This window comes from Excalfactoria chinensis, chromosome 7 (assembly GCF_039878825.1).
Source record: "Excalfactoria chinensis isolate bCotChi1 chromosome 7, bCotChi1.hap2, whole genome shotgun sequence".
Lineage (NCBI taxonomy): Eukaryota > Metazoa > Chordata > Aves > Galliformes > Phasianidae > Excalfactoria > Excalfactoria chinensis.
The window spans coordinates 29661093-29688022 of NC_092831.1; the positions used below are offsets into that span (position 1 = coordinate 29661093).

Consider the following 26930-nt stretch of genomic DNA (forward strand, 5'->3'; position numbering starts at 1 on the left):
GAAGGCTCTGTTCCTAAGAATGGAAGTTACAGTCATTGGCCATATGACACACAATAGAACTTGTAGCCTGAATATTTAATGCTTATATTTCAGTTGAAATTTTTTTTTGTAGTTGTCTGATGGCCATTTTAGTTAAAATCGTAACTGATTGAATAAAATGTCAAACTGAATATAAATAAAATCCAGCTTTTGTCTTTTACCCTAATAATGACAAACAAAAATATAAAAATAAATAAATAAATGAGAAGCGTGACCACATTTAGCTTGTTTCAGGGAGTTCTTACAGAGGCAACAAAAAATAAATTCAAGTTATAATATCTGTTCTAAACAGTTTGCTCATATTACAGGGAAACATAATTCATGAAATAATGTTGACTGAGGAAAAAATGTGAATTTCTGGTATGAGGCTGATACTGCCACCTGCTGAACTCTCATGCTTAAATAAGGGAAAAAGAACCCTTACTTCCATGCCTATTCCAAGTAAAAGAGCTGACCTCACTGGGAGTTGGTTGGACTACTGATTACCTGTATCAGGTGGAAAGCTTTCTATTTTAGAAATCCTGTATGACTTAATAACTGCACAAAGATGTAAATTCTACATTCCGTTCTTTGGACTATACTCTGAAGGGGTCTTATGAATTATTCCAGATCTTCTTCCTTTTCCTATTTAAAAAAAAAACAAAAACAAAACAAACAAACAAAAACAAACAAACAAAAAAAAAGACATAGTGAATGAAGAATAATGTTTTGTATGTTAATATTTTATTGTTAATATAACAATGCTTGTGAAAATAAACATGAATCTATCCACAGTAGCAGGAGCTTTCCTTTGAATCTGATCCAGTTTGGGATCATTCTGTATGTCAGTCCTTTTTTCTTTAAAATCCAGTGTGGTAGCACAGTTGCTTTGAAATACTATGATGTGACAAGTGACTGATTTGGAGTTAGGTGAAACTTGAAGTGCACGTCTTCATGGTTTCAGTCTCCTATGTAGGGAATTTAGGAATAATTCTTTGTAGCCTCATGTAATTCTAAGTGACCTTTGTAAAAGCTGTGTTGTCATTAACATTTTTTTTTTCCATTATTGATTGATATTCCAGTATTTATATCTAAACTGAATTATCTTGTTGATGTTAACTTACATGGCTGTTGTACATGTAATGCGTGTACACAACCAGAAACATAAGCTGTGTTTAAGTTTTGTTGTTACTGTTAAGGGAGTGTGTGTGTGTGTGTGTGTGTGTGTGTTTTGTTCTTCACATTACTCTTCTTTTTGGTTCTATGGTTTTTCATTCAGAGACACTGGTACAAGAAGGGATGTTTCTGTGAAATGGAAATGAGCTAGCATTGTTTGGGTACTGCCACATTAGTTATGAAAAAGCCATACATGAGTGTGGAGTATTGGTAATTTATACTTCCTTGTATAAAACATGTGATACTCATTAGTGCTTCAAAATATTGCTAAATGTATAGGTCCATGCATTCTCTTCAGGCTAAGTTTAGTTGTGAATTATGTTGTGTGACATCCAAACCAGTTTACTTAGTTTGTGGAGGACAATAAATCACAGCTGAATAAATCACAGTTCATTATTGCTTATACCCCAGTGATCCTATTTGATCCTAGAGTAAATGTCAGCCTTAGTTTACATATGGCACAAAATTTAGACCCAATGCTGCTGTTGGCTTCAGGGATCTGATTTTGCCCACGATGGCTTTCTGTGGCCTATGATGGTTGGTGATTGCTATCAGGTTATCAGCTCATGAGATGTAAATGGCATTCATAATACTAAAAGGTATATATAGAAACAATCGCCTATCGTAAGTAAGTTTCAGGAATATTCTTTCTATATAGTGTTTTTTGTGAGTGTAGTCTATGAAAATGTAGACAGTTGCCTTTAATTGTCAGGGTTTATTATATGGAAAAAATCCAATCAAAGGTTGTAGGACCACTTTTATGTGAGTAAACTGTTTCTCATGTGGTCTTTATTTGTACTGTAGACTTAAGACAAGTGTTCAGTCTTATAAGCTTTGTAGTGGACTGAATGGATGTAGCTGACCTGAACTGTACTGGAAAAAATTGGCTGTAGTATGTTTTCAGAGGATATACGACTGCAAATGAGAAGTACCTATTGGGAGCTCTATAAGGGTTCACATAGAGTCTGCGCAGATTAGCCTATTGTTTTTATTTTTCTTTCAAGGCTTCATGCTGCTCTTCTATCTCTCTTTGGCCTTGCATTCTATTTTGCTTGCTTTGATGTAAGCAGTGTGGCAGCTGTTCCATAATGTCAAAATCTTACTATTTTTGTTAGCTATGAATGAATGTATTTTCCCCAGCTGTTAACTTAAGGAGGACATGATTATAATTTCCCATAGGTTATTTTACCTGCATTGTCTTAAGATGATAGCAGAAACAATCTACTGCCTGCTTAAACAACATTAGAGGCATCACAAAGAACAGGTCTGTGAATGTTTACAATGATACTTAGCAAAATAACTTATCTTTTTCTTCTTGCAAAGTCTTAAGCACACAGAAACGTTCCTTAACTGTAGAGCACAAATTCTGTTTCTAAAACAGGAATAGAATTGCAGGAGACATAAGCCTTCTGTCTTTTCCACCCTATTGAAATTTATGCACCCTCATTTACTGGAGTGTTGACTGATATGTACAGCCATTAGTCAAGGGTATGCTTTGAGATCTACAAGCAAATTATTTATTGATACAGAATTGTTATTAGTGTGTGATGTGGAGTAGTTGCTGAAGTGTAGTGTTTAGGTAGCTTGCTTGGAGAAGTTACACTAAATATGCTTCATGAGTTGTATGCGTAGCCTGTTATTTAGCAGGATGAATGTCTAATCACAGACAAGATGCATTATTTTGTGTGAGCGTATAAAGCTCAAGATACAATTTTACAGCTTGAGTGCAACAGCTTTTGAAAACATGTCAATGGGAGGTCAGTTGCTACTTTTTTACAACTTTAACTTCTCAACTTACAGCATCTTCTGCAATGTTTCCCTTGGGGTGATTTTATTTTTATTTTTTTTATTTTTTTATTTTTTTTTTTAAATCAAGATCGATGCATTCCTGCGTTTCTTCTTAGTCATACAGGAAAAGGTTAGTGCACTCTGAAAAGCGGAAGCTAGAGGGTTCATTTGAACGTACTCCATAGTGAGAGCTTTTGAATAATGTTATGAGTTATGATAGAATGTACTATGCCAGTCTCTTTCACCTTCAATTCAAACCTCTCAGCCAAGACAAAGAGTTCTACTACAAGTCTTGAATTGGCAACAAGAATGTATAGGCTAAAGTTTTATTTTGTTTGCTGCTATGTTTTAGGAACTTGTCAAAAAAAGTCCTAAACATCAATGAATAAGGAGTGCAAAAGCAGTGAATTTTGAATCACTGAATAATTGCAGCTGTATCTTATTTTCACCTGTCTTACCTCTTGTCAAAACTGTCCTAGGTGCTAACACGCATGTCTTAAAATGCAGTATATAACCAGTAGGTCATGCTGTGAGTATTACTGTGCACTGAGGAAGTGCAAATAGACTTAATTATTTTTATAACTCTTATCCAGCATTGATCTGATATCATTTCACTCTTGAAATCTCTTGTAATCTCCTTTCTTTTGAACCACTTTTAAGATCTTTCTCTTTATAGTAAGTTTTATGAGGAAGAAAAGACAGTTCCGGTACTTCTGTTCTTCAGTTACTGAACATCTACTGATGTCAAATAGATTCTTTGAAGAGTAAAGGCTTTAGTTTCTACCTTCTAGAAGGGATTGTTTCCTCTGGGGTACTAAAAATACATTCAAACCACAGTCTTTCTCTGTTTGTTGTATTAACTTAAGCACTAGCCCAAGTGGCCATTCGATAAATACTTTGGAAGCTGAGTTAAGCAGAGCAGTTTATAGAATCAGTGATGAGTCTGGGATTTAGAGAAGCTTAACTCAACTTGCACTACTAAGCATTGTTTTCCAATTTAGAATAATAGGCGACTTCACCTTCATCTCCCTACAAAATCCATTCTACAGCGCTGAAGCATTAAGTAATGCATGAAGGAATCTATCTCTGAAAGGAATTTCTTGGCGCTGTTACTTCCTTGCTTTTTGCTAGGTAGATGGTGAGTTGTGCTGTTTTTTAACTTAATGTCATTCTCTAATATGTGCAGTACAGTTCATTTGGATACTTGATGAAGTCAATGGGTCTATTGATTTCAGTGTGGGATTTGTCTGCACGTTCTCCTTCTGCTCTCTTAATGCCACCAAGGCCTGTAACTGCCTTTTTTTTCTAGGCAGTGTGACAAGCTAGTACTCGTGGAAGGCAGATTGTGAAGGCTTCTCTCCTTCGTGCTAAATAGGGACTGGTGTGATTCAACAGGACTAGAAAGGAATGAATTGCCCATACAGTTACATCATGATTCATCTTCCAAGTTTTAGGCAGCTTTCCCACTGGCAGAGGGCAAAACCTCAGAAACTCTCACAGCAATAAAATCTTAAAATATAGTTCGGGTGCTGTCCTGCTGTAGGACATCCATCTCTACAAGTCTGTGCTGCACAGCAAGCATGTAATATGATTGGTAAATGTTCATGTATGGGCTTTCGTGGTTACTGGCTCTCTTGAAGCAGTGTTAAGACTTACTCTGCAGCTGTGTTGCGAACAGCATGTATTCTTCCCATCTTTTGCTAATACTGTAGTGCTGTTTGTCTAAACCACCACATAGTCAGCATTTTGCCTCCTAGCATCTCTCATGCTTCATTCAAGTTTAAATTCTTTTTATGCTTTAATGGCTTTTGGATGGGCCCTAAGTCATAACTCTCAGAAGAAAACACACAAATTGGGCACTTATGTCAACTTTAATGTGAATGTTAATGGAGTGTAGGTTAATAGCTTCAGACCAAGTGTGGAACAGCTGGGGTTTTTACCAGGTGAAATAACTGTAGTTTTCATTTTCTACTTCAGTTATGTGCGGTGCATGCTGGTGTCATTTTTTGTGTAGTCTAGGTTTTGGTCCTTTCTTTAGCACTTGCTGATGGACTTATCTGTAAAATGTTTAGGAATCTTGCTTCTATTTAAATAATGAAATCATAATTTGATCAGTACTTTTCATTGCATTTCTTTGTAGTGTTTCCTAATTCGGTTTTCTGCTTTAAAATTTATAACTATTAAACTGTATTAACTAATTTTAAATTAATTTTAATAGTGAGGGACAGCGTAAACAGCAACCACTCTACAATCAGCTGTTGAAAAGAATACCTGTTTTATAGGCTTTCTTATTTTGTTCTTTTGTGGTCACTTGGTTGTAAAATGCCTGAAATTTGATATTTTGCAAGGGCTATGAAAAATAACACTTACTAATATTTCAAACATGGGCTGAAAAATAGATGCATAACTACAAAATCAGAGCTTACAACTAAGAGGGAGATGCTGTTAACAAACCTCAGTAACAAGTGCTCTTTTATATAAATCATTTTCTTTTTCTGTCACTGTGAATTTTGCCTTGTATTGTTCCTGTTTGGATGTCAAGAGAGCTCTCAAAAATGCCACTAGCCCGTGACTGTTGCCTGTCCCTAGGAAATGGGCTTCAAGCATTCATAGTATACATAGTGCCTGTGTCACACTGTCTGCAGATGTGCATGTGGGGGTTGGATATCCTACTTGCTGGCTTGCTTTAATTAATGCCACGAGTCTCATAAGATCTAGGTAGCTTTTTGGTACCTAGTGAAAGTTACTGATTTGCTTTTAAGAGGAGAGAACGTGTTGTATTTCTTCTCTTAAATAAGTGTACCCCCTGTACTAGACAATTTCCTAGCTGCATTATCTTTTGGTTCAGACTCTGTAGTACACAGATAGGTGACATGACAGAAACACTTCAGGAAAAGTTTAGTGCCTTGTGATAATAATGGAAAGATTAACAGCATCTTAATGAGATCAGTATTTCCAGCTTGGATCCTAAATTAAATCATGTCATTTTGGGGTGTTTGAACTTGTCTTTCATGAGATGAGAAGTGACGAGGAAGCATTTTTCAGAGTAGTCTTTTCTGCTATGCGCTTAGTTTAGGTTTTTGAAGCCGTGGCACTATTGCGTCTTTGTGCTTGTAATAGACTGTAATGACTCGGGGGGTTCAGTATTTTATTTTGGAGCATTTTTCTTTACAAATTGTTAAGTATGCCAGTATGCTGATGAAGATGGTGGACCGCTGATGTGGAAGAAAGGGGTAAATAAAACTGACATTAGCAGTGTGTGAGTGCATGTTTGAGAGCTTAACTTTGTACTGGGCAGCTCTCCACTCTGCTGTGGTAAACAGCATGGGGTAGAGAGTGGGTCTGTCCCCTTGCACTGGGGGCTTCTGGTGGAGGCCTGTCAGCAGTCTGCTTCCTGGCTTCCAACATGGAGCTTCTGGTTAGCTTTTGGCTGTTGGGCTCTGTTCTCATGTTCCTTTTCACACCAGGTTCATTCCTTTAACACTTGTGGATAATTTCAGCTTTTGGTGTTGTACTCAAAATGAAGATCAGGCTGTATTTCTTAAAATATTCTGTAAATTGGCAGGTACTTGGTTCCAGCACTGCAGTCACGAGGCATGCTTGGAAGGAATTGCAGTCACTGCAGCTCATGTTCTGTATGCCTCTAAGTCGAACAGTCCTGCTTCCATAATTAAGAAATGATGATATCACCCTTCATTAACACATCTGACCCCACTCTCATCTAGGAAAAAATTGGCTTAATAATAAAAAATACCTTTAGCCTTGCAGGCTTGGTCTTGTTTAACAGTCTTTTTGCTTCCCGTTATCCAAAAATTGTTATGTTGTTTTAGTGTCAGTGTCATAACTTTTGCTCCTAATCAGTTTCAAGCGGAGTGGATTTTACTGTTCTCATGCATTGCTAATAAAGAAGTCATTGCCACAACTCCAGCTCCCGTTAAGACCAAGAGAAGTGTTTGTAAACATTCAGGGGGAAAATTTTCCTTTAAGCTGTTGTCCTATTAGTTAATAATGAAGTTCCAGATCTGTGACTTAAACTCATGCTAATTAATATGAGTGTTGATGCGTTATAATACTCAGTACCAGGTACATGGCTTATAAAATACTACTTAGTGATACAGTCTCTCTCTTGTAGTTGGCAATGCAGTTAATTAGTTTGGGAATTGCACTTTTTTCCTTTATTTCAAATGGGGGAAAAACTATGTCTACATTTCTGATTAAAAAAAAAAAACAAAACAACATTTTTTTCTAATGTTAATTCCATCCAAAGTTGATAGAGTATTCTAAATTTAAAGGAAAATGTATTTCACTGACAGCGAAGTCATCATGTCACTGTGTTGTATCGTCAGTGGGAAAACTAAGACAACAGCACAGTTCTGTGATGCCAGAATCATCAGAAGGAAAATAAACATTTAGGGTATGTAATGAAAGACTAAACAAGTTCTAAACTTCTGAATCGGTTATTATAAGTTGACTGCTTCTGTTTGCTCATAGGAAGATTAAGGCTTCATTTCTATTAATGTCCACTGTGATGCATTTTTCAAAACTCATCTCCTTGCTCACTTTAGTGTGTTGGTGATCTGTCAAAACGCAACAAAATGTCACACAAACATCTTTATAAGTGGAAGATATGGTTAGTGGTTTAAATAGTAGGATGCAGGGAATAGTGATGTTGATAAGCATAAGCAGCAAACTTCCTTAGAGCAATAAATCGAAATGGAGGAGTTATAATGCTGATAGTAAATACAGTCAATTAAAATGAGCTATGTACCTGAGAGAAGTAATGATGTTCTTTCATGTGAATGGGAAGCTGAAAAAAATAACTTATTTCCATCTAGCCCCAGTAACAGCTTTAGGCAGATGCGTATGTGAGCATAATTAGTATTGTTGACGCTTTCCTGATAGAAGTTATTATAGGTCAAGAAACAATTGAATGATCTATTCAGTGCTTCTTTTATTTTGCTTTTCTGTAGACAAAACATGGATGCACACTCCTGAAGCCTTATCAAAGCATTATATTCCCTATAATGCGAAGGTAAGAATATACAAAGTTATTTTCTCTTCTTACCTTTAAAGCACAGCACTTCCGTTCTTGCTTTTAATGTAAAAACTGCAGAGACACGGAGTAGCCAAATAGCATTGGAGAACTTAGTAAGTAAAAGTCTGTTTTGCAGATGGAGTTTCTTTATTTCTTAAACAATGGTCCCATGATTCTGTTTTTGTCTGAAATGTTTGAGTCTGTAGAAAGCAAACTGGTGTTTCTCTCCTGCTTGATGCTGTTTCCTTTTAGTGGATGCCAAATGGATGGAAATCCTTACGGGAAGGGAATGTAATATCAAACTGCTTTTTTATTGTGTAAAAACGTTAATAACACAAGATTCTATTGAAGAATAGCAAAGACTATGACTGACAATCCTATCTTCTGGATACACTGAAATGGCAAATGCTCTCAGAACATGCTAGAATAATAATGCAATTTTTGCGCAGTAAAATGACAAGTCTTATTCTAACTTTTCTTTCGTATCAGCTGCAATGAAGCTCTGTAATGGTATTTTAATTAACCTAATGAAATCTGTCCACAGGAAATGCCTTTTTCCAAAATAATTTACAAAAATGGTCTGCCAGAAGGAGATGGGAATGTATGCTATCCACCAGGAGTAGGGCTAAGTGTCTTATTACTTGTCCTTTTACTGGGAGTACACTGTGCCATGTTCTGTTCTGGATGAAGTTCTCTATTATTCTATAGTTGTTTGGGTTTATATTTATTTATTTATTTATTTTTTAACATAAAATTGAAAACAATGTGTCAGACCAGAACTCAGTTTCCTATACTGAAATTCCCCACTGTTGTATATGCTATTTTCTTTTGCTTAATGTTCTTACCAAGTGATATAACGTTTGTAGTGGAAATTTGAATCTCGTTCTGGTAGTTGCCAGGCAAGTGTGTTTTTATTGTGTGCTCACAGTCTGAGGTTTTTAACTGAATAATGTATTTCCAAATGTATCACCATTTAACTGGTTAGCCTTGCTAGATAGCTTGGCTTTCATATTACACTTTTTGAGAGCAAGGAGTGCATGCTGAGGGTAGCATGCTATCTGTTTAAAGAGTGACTTTAAACTACAAATGCTATTAATGCCCCAAAGAAAGTTGGTTCATCTGTGCCTTTCTTATATTAGGAAGAGTTCTTTCTCACCTTTCTTTGTTTCACTGTCTTTCCTTAGTAGCATGTGTTGGAAATAGTAGTTATTACAAGTAGGCAGAAAAAAAATTAGAGTAAAGATGATAGTGATGGAGTGATGCTGCCTGTTGAAAGCAGTGTCAATAACTGCCCTTGCAGAGGAAAAGGCAAGGGAAATTCCCTTTCAAGTCAAGTATGCTTTATTTAGGTTAACAAGGGTCCTGATTTCTTCTGAGTTCAGTGTTGATTCAGACCTCGTTGGGGACTGCTGCACTGTTGCCTTTGTGCTCTGTTAGAATGCTCACAGGGAACTCTTATAAACTGTGTTGGTTTTTTGTTTTTTTTTTTTTAAAGGGGACCTTTTATCCATTTGCTTTAAATGTGGTTTTTACCTCAATCCTCAAGCACGATGTTGTTTTTTTCAAGTTGATTGCAAGATCTTTTTGCTTAACAGAAGACAATGGTTCTATTAAAGTATCATTTGAGTTCCGTAATGTTTTGATGTTTAAATATTATGTCTACCTGATTGCATACCTTGGAATTAGATGATGAAATAATGATTAAAAACTCAGGCAGCACCTATAAAGCAAAATTAAGGACACATGATAGGTTTTTGTTGTGTTTTTCTAAGTGTTGATTGGTACTTTTCTCCTTCCTCTTCTATAAAAATGAATCCATGCAGCTTTTTTATTTATTGGGTGGAAATGATGGTGCTTCTCCATCTGTTTTCTTTGAAAGGTAATTATTGTGAGTGAAGAATTATAAAGATGACATACTCAGAAAATCAAATTTAGTTAATGAAAAGCAATAGCGGAGGTGTTCTTCTTTCTGTGGGCGAGTGAGCTTTGTTCTGATGCAGTTTATTGAATGCAGAGTACTTATGATGTAAAATCATGTTTTCTGTTCTTTATTAGAGACAAAAAGCTGACCCTTCTGATAAGCTTCTGAGATTATCAGGAATAAAAATATCAGAAATCTATTTAAGATGAGTTTGTTTTTTTTCTTGATTCCTCAGACATTGTCTTAACAATTAGTGAATTGTTGTTGATAAAAAACGCAGTCTATGTGTGAACTGCTGACTACTGTTAACTGCAATTCTAATCAAGGCAGTACAATGTTAAAAGTCACCTGTGGTGTTACTGAGTTGTTCCCTGTTGTACAAATTGGAGATGTGTCCTTAATTGAAAGTTGGTAATGTCTGGTTTCTCCAAGGATGTACATCCTCAGGATGATCTGTGACCACAATCCTGTTTAGCAGAAAACAGTCATGATTGTCTGTTTTGCAGGGCTAACAAGTTTCTTAGGAAGCACCCTAAACAGGAAGGAGTATTGAAGTTTGCTGTCCTTCTGACTATGCTTTTTCTCATGGCATTTGTTTTACAAAAATGTCCTGCTTTCCAGGGTGGTTTTTATACAGTATGAATTGATGAAGGTTTTGGAGTGTTTGGATACAATGAGGTGTTCGAGTGGGTTATATTTAAGTAGAGGGGTGTAATGTGGGCCTACTGAAGTGACAGTTTTGCAATCCATTGCTAGGCGAACCCCTGTTGTTCATAAATATAATGCTCTGGCTGTTTTTATATTTCAGAAAAATCATTTATGATCTTGATAGTAAGTGTTTTATGACGATATGAAGGTATAGGACTCATTTAGGTGCAACAGTGAAGGAGATTTCACCTAAAAAAAGCTGTGTATGTTGCCGAGCCATGCAATTACTGTAAGTCAATCTAAAATCTCAATTTGTCTTTTGTAACACTCCTAAATAAGAACAGAAGCGTGTATTATTTTCTCTACTCTGGAGAGGGAGGATAAAAAAGCTTTTTTGTCCTCAATATAGTTCTTTTGATGTTTGGCCAGTTTTTCTCTACAACCAAGTGTGACTGAAGTGAGGCTTCTTAACAGAAACTCACTGCAGCCTTAAAAAATGCTCTGACTGTTGTCATCATGTAACTGATGCTGCCGTGAGGGATGTGTTTCTGCTAAGCCACTGCTCTAAGCAGCATGAATTTTATCTCTTTCTAGTAAATTACATATATGCTACCAAGATTCCTCTTATGATCACTTAGCTATATTTTGGTTTACATCCCATTTCTATGTGTACATCTTTCCATTTTGCACATTAGAGGTTCTGCTTTGTATGTCTAGTGTTTATGTTGCCTCCTAGCAGCCTACAGAGCCAGCAGCTTTGATCATATACTAGACCTGGAAAGCTGTTGTTCGTTCTGTGTAGTAGCATGGCATGTTAAACTCTTTGGGATTTATTTTACAAAGACGTAAGATGGCTTCCTATTATCTAGGCTTCTGTTCTCTCTCCTAGTGCTTACTGAAGGCTTACTTTATTTTATAAGTTCACAAATTGTTATGGTTATGATATTGGTATGGCTGATCTTGTCCCTGGGAGCATCTTGAAAATTAGCCTATCTGTCTATCCTGCTAAAAAGACTAGCCCCATTGCTAATTTACCATATGTTATGCTATGACACCTCATGATCACTGTAGACCTCTCTCCAAACGTATAGCTTTAGTTGACCCAACTGTTTGTAAGGGACGTACCTTTATTCTGGTGTGTGCCCATTAGGTGGAGTGATGCCCCACGTATCAGTGTGGTAATCAAGACTTCCTGCTTCTTAATGTTACGTGGGCTTTAAGGAGCTTGTTTAGGCTGGGATTTGTCTGATGGCAGATACACATAGGATTCCAGATGAAGTTCAGATTTGCGTCTTTGAACAGCAAAATGTCATTGCAAAAAAGACCAGTAACCTGGCTTTGTATTCTTGTAGGCTATTGATGGCATTTAATTGTGAAATGTTTAGCAGCTTCACTAATGATCTTTCAATTGCTGAATCTGTGTTTTGGATCAATACTGCAAGTGTAACATAGTGCATTGGTTGCACACGCCCTATCTGCCAGTATCTAGTACTATTCTTCCTTATTGTGGCATGGCAAACGGTGTGATATCTAATTATGAATTTCTCAACTTTTTTTTTTTTTTTTTTTTTTGTCATTCTGAAGTAGCATATAATAAATTTCAGGAGCAAGTATTTAAGTTAAAGTACACTGTTCTTGCTGCGTGCTGCTGTTGTTCAAGAAAGTACCAGGGTCTTGGTGTCCTGTCTTACAATATCTGTATCATTCGTGTACACTTTTTATCAAAAGCATATTGTCATGAGAAACTGCACTCCTACTACCAAGTGATGTATCTGTACTAGAAAAGTCTACTTTTTCCTTTTTATTCAGCAAGCATATTGCAGAATAATCACGTCAGTCAAAATAATTATGAAAGAATATCCAAGAGAAAATTATTTATTTTTTGTAAGTAATGCAAGGCACAAGGCATGCTATTAAAAGTCTACTTAAATTTATGCAGTAAAATTAGATATATCCAAGTGCTCTAAACAGAACAGGAATGTGTTGCAAATCAGTAACTAATGGAATGTAAGAGGGCATTATAGGAAATGGTTTCTTTTTCCTGCATTAAATTGATTATAATTAGTAAGTGAACTTCCACTATTCTCAAAATACCTTGAATGTTATCATTATAAGTGTTAAATCAAAAGAATAATGAGTGTTGTGAAAATTATTATTTTAGAAGTGAATGCAAGTCTGCACTACTTAGTTATTTCTGATACGTTGCAGTCATTGAACTTTGGGCTTAATATACCCGGCCTGGAATAATAAATAAATTAATTTAAGCATCTGAAGAGTGAGAAAGGATACCTTCAGAAGACTTTTCTGCCTTCAGTAAAGGAATCTGTTCTGTTTTGCTTGCAAGTCTACACTCCTAGGAGAATGCTAAGAGAGTGATGCTATATCCACAAATATTCTACAGATGAGACGAATGTGAGGCGGGAGGATTTTTATAGGCTTCCAACAGCAAAAAAAAGCACCGTTTCCTGTAGGTATCTTAACGAAGGGAGTTGCCTCTAAGTGTTGAGCCCTGAGTAATTCTAGTTGCTTGTTTTAGTCCGTATGGAAACAGAACATTTTTGGTTTCCGCACAACCTTCGCAGTCATTTAGATCCTCAGAAGGCTTTGTGAATTGGAATTATCTGGTATGCCTTGCCTGAGATTGACGTCCTGAGCCTCAATCTAGTCTTCTGAGTGCAGAACCAGACCTTATCTCCAGTCATTAGAGTAAGACTGTACTCAAATGGAAGTTGAATGGTATTTGCAGACAATTGTAGATCAGTCTGCATATGAATGACCGGAGATTAAAAGCTGTGAATGCATGCTTGAGTAGATCTTAGTGCCCAGGCACGTAAATGTGTCAAGGCCATCTGCAGGAATTAGGGGTCATGTGCCTTTATGATGTCTATGTTTATTTCCTTCTACGGGTTTGTGCTTTGCGTTCACTTATACTGGTGTGATGACTTTGGAAGACTTGACCTTTATAATTAGAGCACCAATATCTTGTACAACTGAGTACTGGCTGAGTTATTTGTGAAAGAATTAGAAGAGCAGCTCTGCAGTTTTGACATGCCTATGGCCGCTTTCCAGGTGTCTGTCACTTTTAGTTACATGTGGAATACCCAGCTACACAGTTTCAAACTCGGCAGATCACTCTTCTTGTCTGAAAGTCTTTTTACTTCTAGGGAGGAATTAAGTTTATAAGTTCACGAGCAGTTTCAGTTTTTCTTTAAGGTCCATTTCTGCTTGCAGCTTTTAGAAAGAGCCTTTGGTTTTATTGAAACTCCCAATGCCATGCTTAAATGAAATATATCTCTTAAAGCATATAGATGAGAGAGAATATTTTGATCCAAGAAGGTAAATTTTGCCACGTTGGTAAACATTTAGTGGAGGTCAGAGGATGGGAAGTGTTCACGGCATGCTGCAGTGAAATTATAGTGCTGTGGTGTAACTAATAGGAAGATGAGAATATATTTGTACTGTAAGCAGGGGTGAGATTCATAAGAGTACTTTACCTAACTTGTTTTACAAATACTTCAACTAATTCTAAGCCAAACTATAGCCAGCACATGAGTCTGATACTCTTCTTGGTGGTGTCCTTCCATGTCTGTTGTGTTAATGGCTGGACTGTAGGGCTGCTATCCTGGAATGCAGCCTATTTGCTGCACCCGTCCTACAGCCAGGCCTGGTGGGGCAGCTCCATCGGACTTCTCAAGGCTAAGAAAAAACACAAATTTGTAGAACTGTCTTGAATAATGTATGATTTAATTTCTTGACTAAGTGTGAATATTAAGTAGATTTGAATTGCAGGAATCAGATCTGCTCTTCAGAGTTCTCATCCATTATCAAGTTCAAAATACCTTTGGATTTTTAGTTTTTAAGAGCACAATGCTGGCTCTTGCTTTTCATCCAGCAGAGCCTTGAAGTCCTTCTCTACAGGAGCGCTCTCAATGAGTTCTTATCCCAGATTGTAATCTTACCTGGGATTGCATTGACCCAAATGCAAATCCAGCACTCTTGAGGTTTTGTTGCTTAAATATTAACTGTGATAATTATTCTGTCTATTAATTTTGGTTTAGAAGAGTTTGGAAAGTAGGACAGCTCTTCATTGAGATGTTAATCCAAGACATTCTCAGAGTATATTTATAGATATGATGTACAGAGAAGGCAAGGTGTATGTTCTATTCTGGTAGTAAAAGTAAACCTCTTTCAACAGCAGTTCTTCATAAAAGGGCATCTACTACTGAATACTGCATCTAAAGTCTACCTCTAAAGATAACATTCGAAGTTTGAAAATAAGCTTTAATCAAAAAAGCATAACTGCCCTTCCCATTAACTGTCTCAAAGCTGAGGAATTAAACTGTTGAGACAAAGGCTTAAAATCCATAAACTTTGTAACAACTCTTCTTCAGTGATTTACTATTCATTAGGGGAAAAAAAAAAAAAAAAAAAAAAAAAAAAGAAAAGTAAGTTTTATAGATCTTGACTATGGAGAGGTACTTGGGATGCTCAGTTCTTTGAATTTGTTTGCACAGAAAAGATCAGACGTTACAGGGATAACGGTGCTGAGTGAATCAAATGTCTGCTGAGGGCAGCTGAACAAGTTTGTATACATAAAATTAACCAAAAATGCAGAAGAAAGCAAGGGAAGAGGATAGACCTTTCAAAGGTCTTATAGTCAGCAAAGTACGCACAACCCTCCCAGCGTCCTTTTATATTCGTTCTTTGTTGCTTATGCTAATTCCCTTGCCTCTCCTTAAGTCTGCTTGAAAGTACCAATTAGCGTGATCTCCAGAGATTCTTTTCGCAGATTTATATCCCTATGTGAGCTTTTAGCTCTGAGAATGCCAAGTTTGCTTAAGTGGACTTGGAAGCCTCTGGACCATCAAGTGAATTGCAGTCTGACACTTGATCTAATAGGCTGTAGAGTTGAGATATCTGGATTATTGTACCTCTGGGCTATGTGGCCTATAACTGTTTATGGATTGTTCTTGCTGTAAATTAAAATCAGGCCTGCAAGTGAATTAACTTATTCTTTTCATCCTCTATTTTTACTTTAAACGTAGCTTTGTATTCCTGTTTTCTCAGTCTTTGCTATATTTGTGGAGATGTTCCTTCTTGCATTTACTTTTTATTTAATAAATCTCAGGACATTCTCTCGATATACACCGGAAAGTATAAAGCATAGAAATAGAACTGGATCATGGAAAATATGATACTGTCAAACCTTTTCTGAACAGGAACGTCTGTAAAGGCATAGTCAGTTGAACCGTGTCTTAAAAACTAAACTAAGATTTTAAAAATGTGTTCAACAGCCAGGCAAAGCAGCATGTAAAATTCATTCCCAATTTGGAAAGCATAATAATATGTGCTGATTTTGTTTTTTTTCTCTGAGGATTCATCATTAGGAAACCATTGGACAAGTTGCTATCTGCAGTGTGTGACTTCATGAACTCTGCTGGATTAATTATGTAAGCAGTCAATAGTGGATTGTGAACATCAGGGAGTGTTTGTACCAGAAATCTTTCTTTGCGTTCAGGAAGAGTAAAGCCCTTCTTGCTGTATATTAGAAGTTAATTTAACTTGGGACCTGAGGACGTGAGCTGCAACATGCTGGAGGAACGAGTCATTGCCAGGGATCGCATAGGCATGAACTAATTTGTAAAGATTTTATGTTTTTACTAGAAATTATTGGCTGCTCAGAGGGAGTGGGCACTGGGCTGAAGTGGTGTAAACCTTCTCTTTTCTGCTGTAAACTTATTAATGGGTAGCACTTAGTTTGCTTCAGAATCGTTAAGGAAAAAAAATCAAGTAGTGCATTCCTTTAGTTTTACCAATTTTTTTGTTGTTGTTGTTTTGTTTTTTGTTTTGGTTGTCATCTCTGTAATAAGAGGAAAAACAGGGAAATGAAAACAAACATGAAATCTTCATAAGTGTGGAGCCAAGATTTTTATTGAAATAAACTCCTAATTTCTATCACAAGCTTAAAATGTCCAAAAGGCACATTTCATGCTGTGGTAGTACTGCTTGTGTGTATTCAAAATGGGATATCCTATAGAGAAAGAGATGTTACTTAGCAAGTTATAGTAATTGTAGCATTCAGGTGAAATTAGATGGGATGGAAGCCTCATCTCCTGCGGAATAGAGGATTATTGCAGAGACTCCACTTAAGTAAAAAACATGTGGGCTAAATCAGTTTAGAGGCTGTATCTAATGTGCGGTTTAGGAGGCTTTGAGGAACTGCAAGCCATACTCAGAATGGGAAAACATAATCCAGAACTGCACCTGTGTACTTAATGTTCCAAGCTGATTTAAGAAATTGTTAACCAGGTGGAGGTTTGTGTGTTTGATTTTTGTTTTTAATTAATTGTTGTCTGAGTGACATAATATGAGCAGTCATCTTTGATTAGTGATCAAGTGAATCCTCCTTTCTCCTACCCCATGTAGTTTAGGGGCTTGCAGTCTTCCCTTCCACCCCTTTGGGTAACCAGGAGAAGGATGTGGAAAAGCTTGAGACTCCATCTTCTGTTCCCAAAATTTGAGAGTACATTGTTCATTTGGTACTAGTTACAGCTTTTTACTTGTATTTGTTATTAGAATGTCATGCTCAAGGAGGAATAGGGCTCAGTGTTTTATATTGATTTTTCTCAGTAGCGCTCAGAGGTAATAACAGAAATTGTACTGTGCATTTCCAAGAAGTCATTGTCATTTATTACTGTTCACTGGCTCATAAATTCATTGAAGCTAAGAACTATCTTGGTGTTGTTTTTGCAGTCTCTAGAATAACGAGGTGTAGCCTCTAGGTGCTACCCTGATGCAGTCAGATCAAAGTTCAGTGTAAGGAAGCGTTAGAGCACCTTGGAGCTAATGAGCTTAGTTCCCAGAATAATTAGATATCAATGCAGACGTGAAACGGTGGGGGGCTCAGTTCCTTGAGCTCTAAACTAAGTATGTTTTCAGTGTACTCTTATTAAAAGTGTTTTTGTGGCTATTTTAAAGTTTCTAAACCCTAAGACAAAGTATTTGAAGATGCAAATACTTTTGATATGCAAATTTCTTTTGGTAAACTGAGTTATAATTGATCCAGGCTAGATTAATTTTATAACTTGGTCACCAGAAGACAGGTATTTTATTGAAAAGCATAATATTTTTAATGAAAAAAAATAAAAATGACAGCGAATATTACAGTGTTGGATTAATTGCCATTGTAAAATAATTTATAAGGTACTTTACAGCTCAGTTACATTTTCTTTGCATAGTTCATTTGAGATGTTCAGCTCATCTACTGAATGATCTGCAGGTTAGCAGACATGAAGGTCAAGAAGACAGTGCATTGATTTCATGCCTTATGCTGACAGGCTAAATCAGTCACTGTTAAGCATCTTTGTAGCAGCTAAAATAATCTTTCTAATTATAAATCCTATAAAAATCTATATTGTAGAGAAGAAAAATAATTTCTGTAGTTAGACTATGATCTGCTATTTTGTTTCAAATAGCTGTGGGAATGGTGGTTTTAAAAGGCAACACTCCCACCCTACCTAGTTGGTGGGTTTGGTTTTTTTTTTTTGGTTTGGTTGCTGTTGGTGTTGTTTTTTAATCCTGTTAGTTAATGATACTCCTGAAGCTACTAAAAGGGCAATTGTTGAGTACTAGTGATCACTATATATAAGTTTTCTAGCTAGCTCTGATGTGTGATCATGAGAAGATACTTTTCTAAGAAACAGGTGTATAGAGCAACAATCCGCTGTGAGAAGAAAGCATTCAGGGTACTAGTAGGAAAAAAAGAAAAATGCAGTACAGTTGCACTAATAAAAGACAATAAATGCTATCTTCACTACTGCTTTTCTTTTACGACAGGATACCCACTTAATTTAAACACCTGCTTTCTTGAAGGTTCAAATTTAATGTAGTTTGAGGGTCGTAATTATTTTTGTAAATTTATAAAGCTTTGTCACGTTTGCTTTCATCTGCTCATAGAGTTTCTCCCTCCTTAGCTCCCTCAGATGTGCAGCTCACCTGATTTTAATGTGGCTACCTCAGTGATGTATCCTCTGAAACGGGAGCATGTTCTGGCTGTAGTTAACTCAGGAAGACGTTACAGATATCATGTGAACAAGGTTAACTTCTCACAGAGTAGATGTAGATTGGGAAGTGGATGTCAGGAAAAGAGGAAATAAGGATATTTTTTAGTGGGGAAAGTGTTATGTGTTTTTTTTTTTTGTGTGTGTGTCCCCCTTTCTATCCAAATACTCTATGTGAGTGCTTGGCTTCAACTTATGTGCATTTATTTAAGCACATCTGTGTAGATTATTTATGTGAGTATGAATTATACCTTACTACTGGCAGCTTTTTTTTTTTTTTTCCACCATCACAGTTGTTTTTCTAAGGCACTGTTAGGCTCATTCTTCCTTTAAATATGGTAGGTCTCAGCATCTTCTATCAGAAGTGCTGTTTGGAAAAAAAACAAAACAACAATGGCAAAACCTCCCCAAAGCTAACTCTCACTTGATGCTTCTATATTCTGATATATCTTGTTACAGGCACCTCTCCTGTCCATTATCTCCTGCCTGGACTTCACTTCTAACTATTTGTTACGCAAGTTAGAGTTAAAATACTAGAACATGAAGACCAGATATTGTACAGTAACAAAAGTTACACAACTTCAGATGATGTTCAAAATGTTTGTTGTGTGATAATTTTTTTTTTAAGCTTCCAGTATACTAAAATTAAAGCACAGCTCTACATGTTCATTATTCTTTCTCCAGAGTAGTTACTTTCTGGTGTACTGTTTGTTCTCCATTTGACAGCCAAGTGTTTCAGTGAAGCAAGAATTAAAGTAAGTGTCATTGATTGTCATCAGTGTGACTGTAAGGCTCGCAGCATCACAAGTACTAAATTATAAAAGCTGCAATGTACTTAAAACTGGCATCTTGATATTTCAGATAAAGCTGGAAAATGAATTCAATAAACTGAGAGTACTGGACAGTAGTTTCTTGTTCACGCTACTAAGACTGTTTGAATGAGAATTATGTTCTTGACTGTAACTTTTTTGTTTTATCCCACAAGGATTGCCTGTTTCTGTGTTTTTATTGTCACTGCATGTTGTCATGGCAAGAGTGTGATACTGTGACTTCAGCATTAGCATTTCAGTGAAGGACAAAAGTGGTAGAAATAAGTTTAGAGAAATTTTAACTTAATTCAGAACACTAAAAATGTGTATAGAATTCTGCTTACTTTAAGATGTTAATATTTTTCATTACTGGAGAGTAACTTCAATACTTCTGTTTGACTTATCCATGTTTTAGACATATACGTAAAAATCAATTTACAGTTTCTTCCATGTCTTTAAGAGTTGATTTATGTTGAGCAGAGGCTCTAATGATTTTGTCTCTCAATTTGACTAAAGAAATCATGCCAGCTGAGCACTTGGAATTGCTTAATCTCACCTTGCAGTGCACATGTCGTCTTCTACTTGTTCTGGTACATGTTGTGAAGGCGAACAATGCAGAGCCTGTTTCTCCAAATGCGTGCCTAATGCTGAAATCATCTGAGAGGTATCTCTGAATGAACAGCTGTTCTGTGAATGACTTGGTGATCTGTTTACTTGTGCAGCTCAGAGATGCTCCCCCAGTTCAGCAGCCTTGCTCCTTCAATAAATTAGTGAGTTAATTGAAATTCCGTATTTTTAGTTTCATCTTATTTTTAAAGCAGATATTTGCTGCAAGTCTATGAACTCAGTTATGTTCAGTTATTCAAATACTTCAGGACATGTCTTGTTTCTCTTTCAGTGTTTTTTGTCACTACAGGTCAACTTTCATTATTCCTAGGGAGGTTTTATTGGCTTGTACACTTGGAACAGTAACAAAATCAGCAGGACAGATGGGTTGTGAGGTTCAAGCTTGAACTTGCTATGTTTTGTGGGCTGAAAAAAATCAACGAAGCTAAATTGCTTCCAGAAGGCAAAGACAGCAGACCAGAACATGGTACAGTTACAGGAACAGTGACATGATATAAAAAATCAGGTTGTTACTTAGGGCAAAGCAGAGCCCAAAACTAGGGCGGCAGTTTTGCATGTTGCATTGGGGTGTTATGCTGAGAACTCCTGAGAATGTGGCAGTGAGAACAACAAAGCTTGGTTTCTTCCTTGTGCTGTTGCTTCAGTGGTAGCACCGTGCCAGTTTGTGAACTTTTGTGTAATTTGGGTTTAGTGGAGTATTTGGGGGCTGGGATGTGTTGCAGGGTGTTCCTCCTCTATTAACTTCATGTGAATGATGAAATGAATGTAACCAGAATTTGGGTAGGCTTGCAGTGTTATATGAGTAGTAATGATGAAAGCATTTCTTTATGCTGCAGTGGAGTTCCCTCTAGACTGACCGGTGTTGCTGCCTAGCATTTGCAGAGATTAAGTCAGGATTAGAGGAAAAGTGTTCACCACGTTCATGGGGTTGTAACATTTCACTTGACATCCTTGGAAAGGAATCTGTAGGTGTATGCCTGTTAGTACTGCTTCAGTGCACCTGAGTGGAATATAGAAACTGCTGAAATGGTTTCTTAGTGTTAATTTGATAAAGCCACTCTATTGTTATCTTCTTCATGCAAAGATGAAAATCAAAGTGTCAGCTTTGTTACATGAAGGCATACATGTCCAGCCCATGAGCGGTGTGGGGTCACAGACAGCTAGTAGTGTTGGCCCCACAACAGGATAAGAAGTTAGACATTATTTTTTGGTGTTTTTTTTTTCAGCATAACTTTTTATGCGTCAGTTGCACATAGGTTGTATGTGGACTGACTAGGTGATGATGGAATGCTGCAGAGGACAGAGCTCAGTGCAGTGCTAACTCAATCCTTCGTGTCAACCACATGCAGTCGTATCAAAACTCACATCTTATACGGTGTATGTGCATATACTCCTAGTTGTGTGAAACAAAATGATTGCTGATGGTAATACTATAATAATAACACACCAACACCAGCAAATGTATGTGCGTGTAAAGACAAGTATTGTTTTTGACAGACAGATGTATAAGTGTTCTTATTTAATTATTAACCTTGGGCTTGTGTTAGTTCATAAAGTAATTTAAGAGAGGTTAACATGCTGATGTTAAAAAGCGTATTCGAAAACAAAGGTTGAATGTCCAACTAACTTTATGGGGTTTTTTGCCACATTTATTTCCTGTTTTTCTACGAACTATACATAGAAATAGAATTTTTGTTACATGTGTTAACAGGATTATGTTTTTTATATGTGGCTTAATACAGTTCCCCTTCACTCAGTGCAGCCCTGGTGAGCTGTTAGTTAGACATCCATGTATGAGGGTACTTGAGAATATCTAGGACGTGGTGAAACAAAAACATGTCAGTTATCATTGAATGCTTAGTCTGACTTCATTACTTTAATTGAAAAAAATAAAAAAAGGTTCTTGAGTCAAATCCAATTCCTGTGGTGCAGAACTAATTTTACTGTCTAAATATGGGCTAGTAAAGCTGAAAGTCTGTCTGCTTTTTTATTATGTGCTTCTCAAGCTGAACATCTGAAGTTTGAAATAGTGAATATGAATTATTTTAAGTGGATTCTTTAGTCAATGTAGAGTTTTCTAGAAACATAAAGAGATGATGGTAATACTTTTGTGCTGGCAACAGTCCACTCAAGAATACAAATCATCTGATTTGAGTTATTCTAGTAGTATTTTGTTTGCTGACAGAGTGTCAGAAGCTTCAGACTCTGAAAGGAAATGCCAAGTTCTGTAATTGGTTCTGTTTTCACTACCTCAATACATGGTAAACTTGTACACTGACAGGGACTACTGTGCAAGTACCGTTCCCTGTGCATCCACATGAACAGTTGTAATCTGCTAGAGTAATTGCTATTACTGAATGTCATTTCAATAGTGATAATTGTTACAGGAATCAAATACTGTGATAGCAGACATCCGGCAAGGATTCAGTAAGGCAAAGTCATGTTGGACCAGCCTAGCTATCTTATATTATGTCTTGGCTGCATCAGTAGACAACTGAAGAGTTACTGATGTCATCTTTCTGGATGTCAGTAACTACTTATACTCTGCAGTCCCACAGCACACACTGGAGACTCCTCAGTACAGAAGAGACGTCAGCTTGATAGAGCATGTTCAGAGGAAGGTCCCAGAAACAGTCCAGGGAATGAAGCACCTTACCTCTGAGAGCCTGCAAGAGCCTGTGAGGGGAAAAAAAAAGCTCCAGGAGGATCTAGGAGAAGCCTTTTGATAAACCTATAGAAGTATATTATCTTTATTTAATATTATGTAGGTATTATATTTTGTATTACACATGTATTATATAATATGTTAAATATGTTTTTTATATTTATGTTAAAAGCAAGTGGGTAGGCTCTTTAGTGGGGTCTGTCGTCATAGGGAAAGTGGAGATGTTTTCAAGCTAAAAGAGGGAGGAATTCAAATGGTTATAGGGAATAAGTTATTCACATTAAGAATAGTAGAGTACAGGAACTGGTTGCCCCGAGATGTAGTAGATGTCTTGTCCCTGGGGACAGTCAAGGTCAGGCTGGACCTGGCTCTGAACACCTGGTCTAGCTGTAGGTGCCCCTGTTCATTGCAGGGAACTTGGACTGGCTGACCTTTATCAGTCTTTACTAACTCAAATGATTCTGTGGTTCAGAGCTGACAGTCCTTTTAGTCCTCTGAGGTCTGGAACTAATAGGAGAGTAAGGTTGGAGGACTGTAGCAGCTGTTGAGGGTGTTAAGTATCTGTAGCCAGAGCTGTCTCAGCCATTACTAGTCATGTCACAAATAAGTGTTGGGACTGTTTTTCTTTTCGGTATTATTCTGAGATGTTTATTTTTGTTACTTCGCTGTTTTATCCAGTTTCTAAGCAAAGGGTATATATATAATGGATGTAGAATATACGCAGAAGGAATGCTGTCAAGAAATTGCGTGTCCTGGTCACAGCCAGGGGATATGTGATAGATTATTTTTCTCTAGAGTAAAATTTTCTCCTACTCCCTTCTTCCCCTTCCTTTGCTTCCCTGAACATTTTCCCTTCATGCCAATTATTTTCTCTGTTTTGTTTATTTTGCTTTGTTGATGTATCAGCAGCTAAAGAAAGTTTACCTATGATGAAAAGTAAAACAGGCCTTTGAGGAAATAGTTTCTGCATGCTTAATATCTTACTCTTTCAGTCCTTTTCCCATATGCCAACAGCTTCATAAACATTTTATAAAAGTTACGTGAGCTTTCACTTATTTTCCTCAAACCTGGAGTTGCAGTCAGGGATGCACTTATGACCGTGCCTGTGTGCCCCCACCAGGTACTAAATGCTCTCTTAGAGAAGCATTGAATCTCTCCATCTCACAGGTCTGTAAGGCAATGCAAGTGAGCTGCCTTTTCCTCTTCCAGTTGTTGGAGGAGGTAGATACACTGCCTGCAGCTGTATTTATTCTCAGTTAGCTTGTGGTTAAGACCTGGGTGGCTGGTTATGGTGTGTGCTGTGGAATTGCAGTGTACAGCCCTCCTGCTCTGTGATAATCTTGGGATTCAGCCTGACAGCTCTGCAGGCCATGGTAAAGTTAGAGATACCTTTCTGAAATGCTCTGTAGAGTTTGATAGACTGAGAAATACCAAATGTTTTCCTTGTTTGTTTGTTTTTCTATAGTAACGGTCCTGACAAGATAAGCTTTTTACTTCTGCTTTCTTTCTCTACTCCAGCTTGCTTTTATCTTCCTCGTGGAGGTGCTTTCTGTGTTTTTTTTATATTATTTGACCTTGGAGACTGGATGTTTTTTTTGCAGAGGAAGTCTCTGGTACTGTGTAGCAGTCTGATTTTGTTTCAAACCTATCCTGATTGATAGCTTTCCCAGCACATTATCACTCATTCTCTGGAGAAGGTCTAAGTTTTGATCTCTTAGAAATTGTTTCTTATGTTCTTCTGAATCTCTGCTTACAAGTAAGCTGGTTAATATTAATTTATTCTTCAGCTGTATTACCTGTGCTTGTTACTTTTTCCCGTCTGGCTATGGATTAAAATACAGTGGCATTGAAGGAGTGTGACTGCACGTAATTATTCTCATTATTTTGCCTTGAAAATCATAACAAGCTAGATTTACATAGCTTGGACCAAGTTTGAAGCCTCTTCTTAGTGAATGGGTATGTAATTTCTCATTAGATTTAATTGTAGGCTAAGTTGAGTGGAGTCAAGATTAGGACTGCTGTATGTCCTCAGTTGCTTTGCTACATTTACTGGAGTATCTCCGCATATTTTTGTCTCCAGCCACCCTGATTTCTGCTGAGGTCTTCTGTAGGATCATGCCCAAGTGTCTGTATTCTGTAGGTCCCTCAGCTGACCTCTTCAAGGGCCTGGCAAGCTGTACTGTTCGAGTTCTGTTCTTTGTTTGTTAGTCATTGCAATGGATTTTAAGACAGAGATTATCACTAAGACGCTATTTAGTAGAGGATTCTTAGTTTTTGCACTTGCAGCAAACAGAAGAAAATTAAACCAATGTAGTTTGTTTAAGCAACCACAAAGGTTGCTTTAAATGAAGCACAACATGTTTAAAGTAACTGCATCTGGCAGATTCTTTAGATAAGGGTTCTTTAATCATTTTATGGCTTTTTCTTTAATGCTGTCTTTAACGTTTCAGTCACTTATCAAATATCTTTATACTTGTTAATATTTTACTTGTAAACAATTTCACCTTTTTCTCAGTTGCTTTTTTCTGAACTCTTGTGACGGACGAAATACTCGGTCATTTTGGATTTCCATTAAAAAGCACTAATTTATTGTGCACTCATTTCTCTTGCAAATAGTTCTGGAGCATTCCCTCAGAAAAATGGGTAAACTGTTTTTCCTCTGTTGGAGTCACCATTTGTGCCTGATGTTAAATGTCAGGCTGGGGACATTCAGTGGGCATAATGATGTCTAGGGCACATCTCTCCATGTTCTTGTGCTTTCAATTTGATTTATTCTCCCATCTGAGCAGTAGTCATGCCTGAGACAGACCCTTGTATTTAAGGTTTTCGGCAAAGGTGTATATGGCTGCTCAACAGTTTATTTTCTAAATAGTAAACATCGATGATGGAAGCACAAGCCACAACATATTTTAGAGAAGCGCAGCTCCTCTGTAGGCTGAAATCCAAACATTGCTGTACTCCAGGTAAAACTCTGTAGAGAACAAGCTAGGTTGTTAAAAGTGGTGGATTTGACTGTAGGGAATGGGAAGAGAAGGAAGACAAAATAGAATTGTGTGTTTTGCAGTCCATGCTTGTGTGCTTCTTTGTGACAGTAAGGGCATGCGTATTCAAGGCTTGAATCAACACTCTTCATGTCTTTAGACATGATTAACAGTTAAAAAAATAAGATTGTACATTTCTTGGGTAGATTCAGAACTGGTTTCCCTGCTCCTTCATCCAGTTTTTTATTGTGTACTGTCACTGCTGCTTTCAGAATCTATACACATTTGCTTTTGTTTTGTCAGCAAGTCAACATCCCTATAACTAGTGCTATAAGGAAGGTATTTTGTCAAACCTTGGCAGCAAGTACGCAGTACTTCTGCACTGCTTTTTCATTTTCTTTGTCAAGTATGGTTTTTTTCATATAACTGCATCTAAAACTATATAAAAGAGTTTTTGTCATGTTCAAGTTTTTCTTATGATCATAAAGAAATGTGTTGCTCTGAAAGACTGATTTATTTATTTTCTTGTGTTGTTTTAAAGGTTGAAAAAGGATGACAAAAGAAAACAGTTGTGTTTTTCTTTTATTATTAAAATATCCTACACTGCTCCCTACTGGAGGAGTGGAAGTCTATGTTTAATATTCAAAACTGTACCTAAAATGTGTTTTGTTGTTTATTTTTTAATGATATTTTTAACTTGGAGAAATTGTCTTTTCCTGAGGGCGGGTTTTTTCCCCTTTAAGTTCTGAAGAAAAGCACCAGGATAGAATTGGCATAGGATAACATAGAAATGAGTAGCTAAAACTGAAGCTGCTGGAGAATTTCTGGAGTGTATCTTAAAAATGGCAAAAACAAAAACCCTGCAACCTGAGGTGCCCTTATAAATAGCTCTTCTTTTTCACAGTGTCTTCAACCAACTTAGAGTTTCTGAAGCACATGGAATATTTTCACCATGGATTTGGACCAAATCTTTCTATGGTTCTTAGTCTTGCTCGAGTTAAATACATAATGGGATATTCTTTTCAGCTCTGTTCATGAGTTATTGCCTACAAGGGGTCTGTTTCCAAAATCTGCTGTGTAAGAAATTCCATCTGGCCGTCTCAGGGTGGAATCTTTCTCTCAGTTATTGTCAATATCAAAAGATTCTACTATGATGAAGGAGACCCTGGTAATTCACCACAGCTGCTCTATCTAGCAAATCT

The 26930-nt window shown here is 36.9% G+C and overlaps 1 protein-coding gene across 12 annotated transcripts in view; it reads left to right on the forward strand.

Moving 5' to 3' along the window:
- GULP1 (GULP PTB domain containing engulfment adaptor 1) overlaps positions 1 to 26930 on the forward strand; it is a 139203-nt gene that overhangs the window by 72096 nt on the left and 40177 nt on the right. For all 12 annotated transcript variants that reach the window (XM_072342170.1, XM_072342163.1, XM_072342172.1 and 9 more), the window contains one exon: positions 7953 to 8014. In XM_072342170.1, the coding sequence (XP_072198271.1) occupies positions 7953 to 8014 (62 nt within the window). The remainder of the gene's footprint in view (positions 1 to 7952; positions 8015 to 26930) is intronic.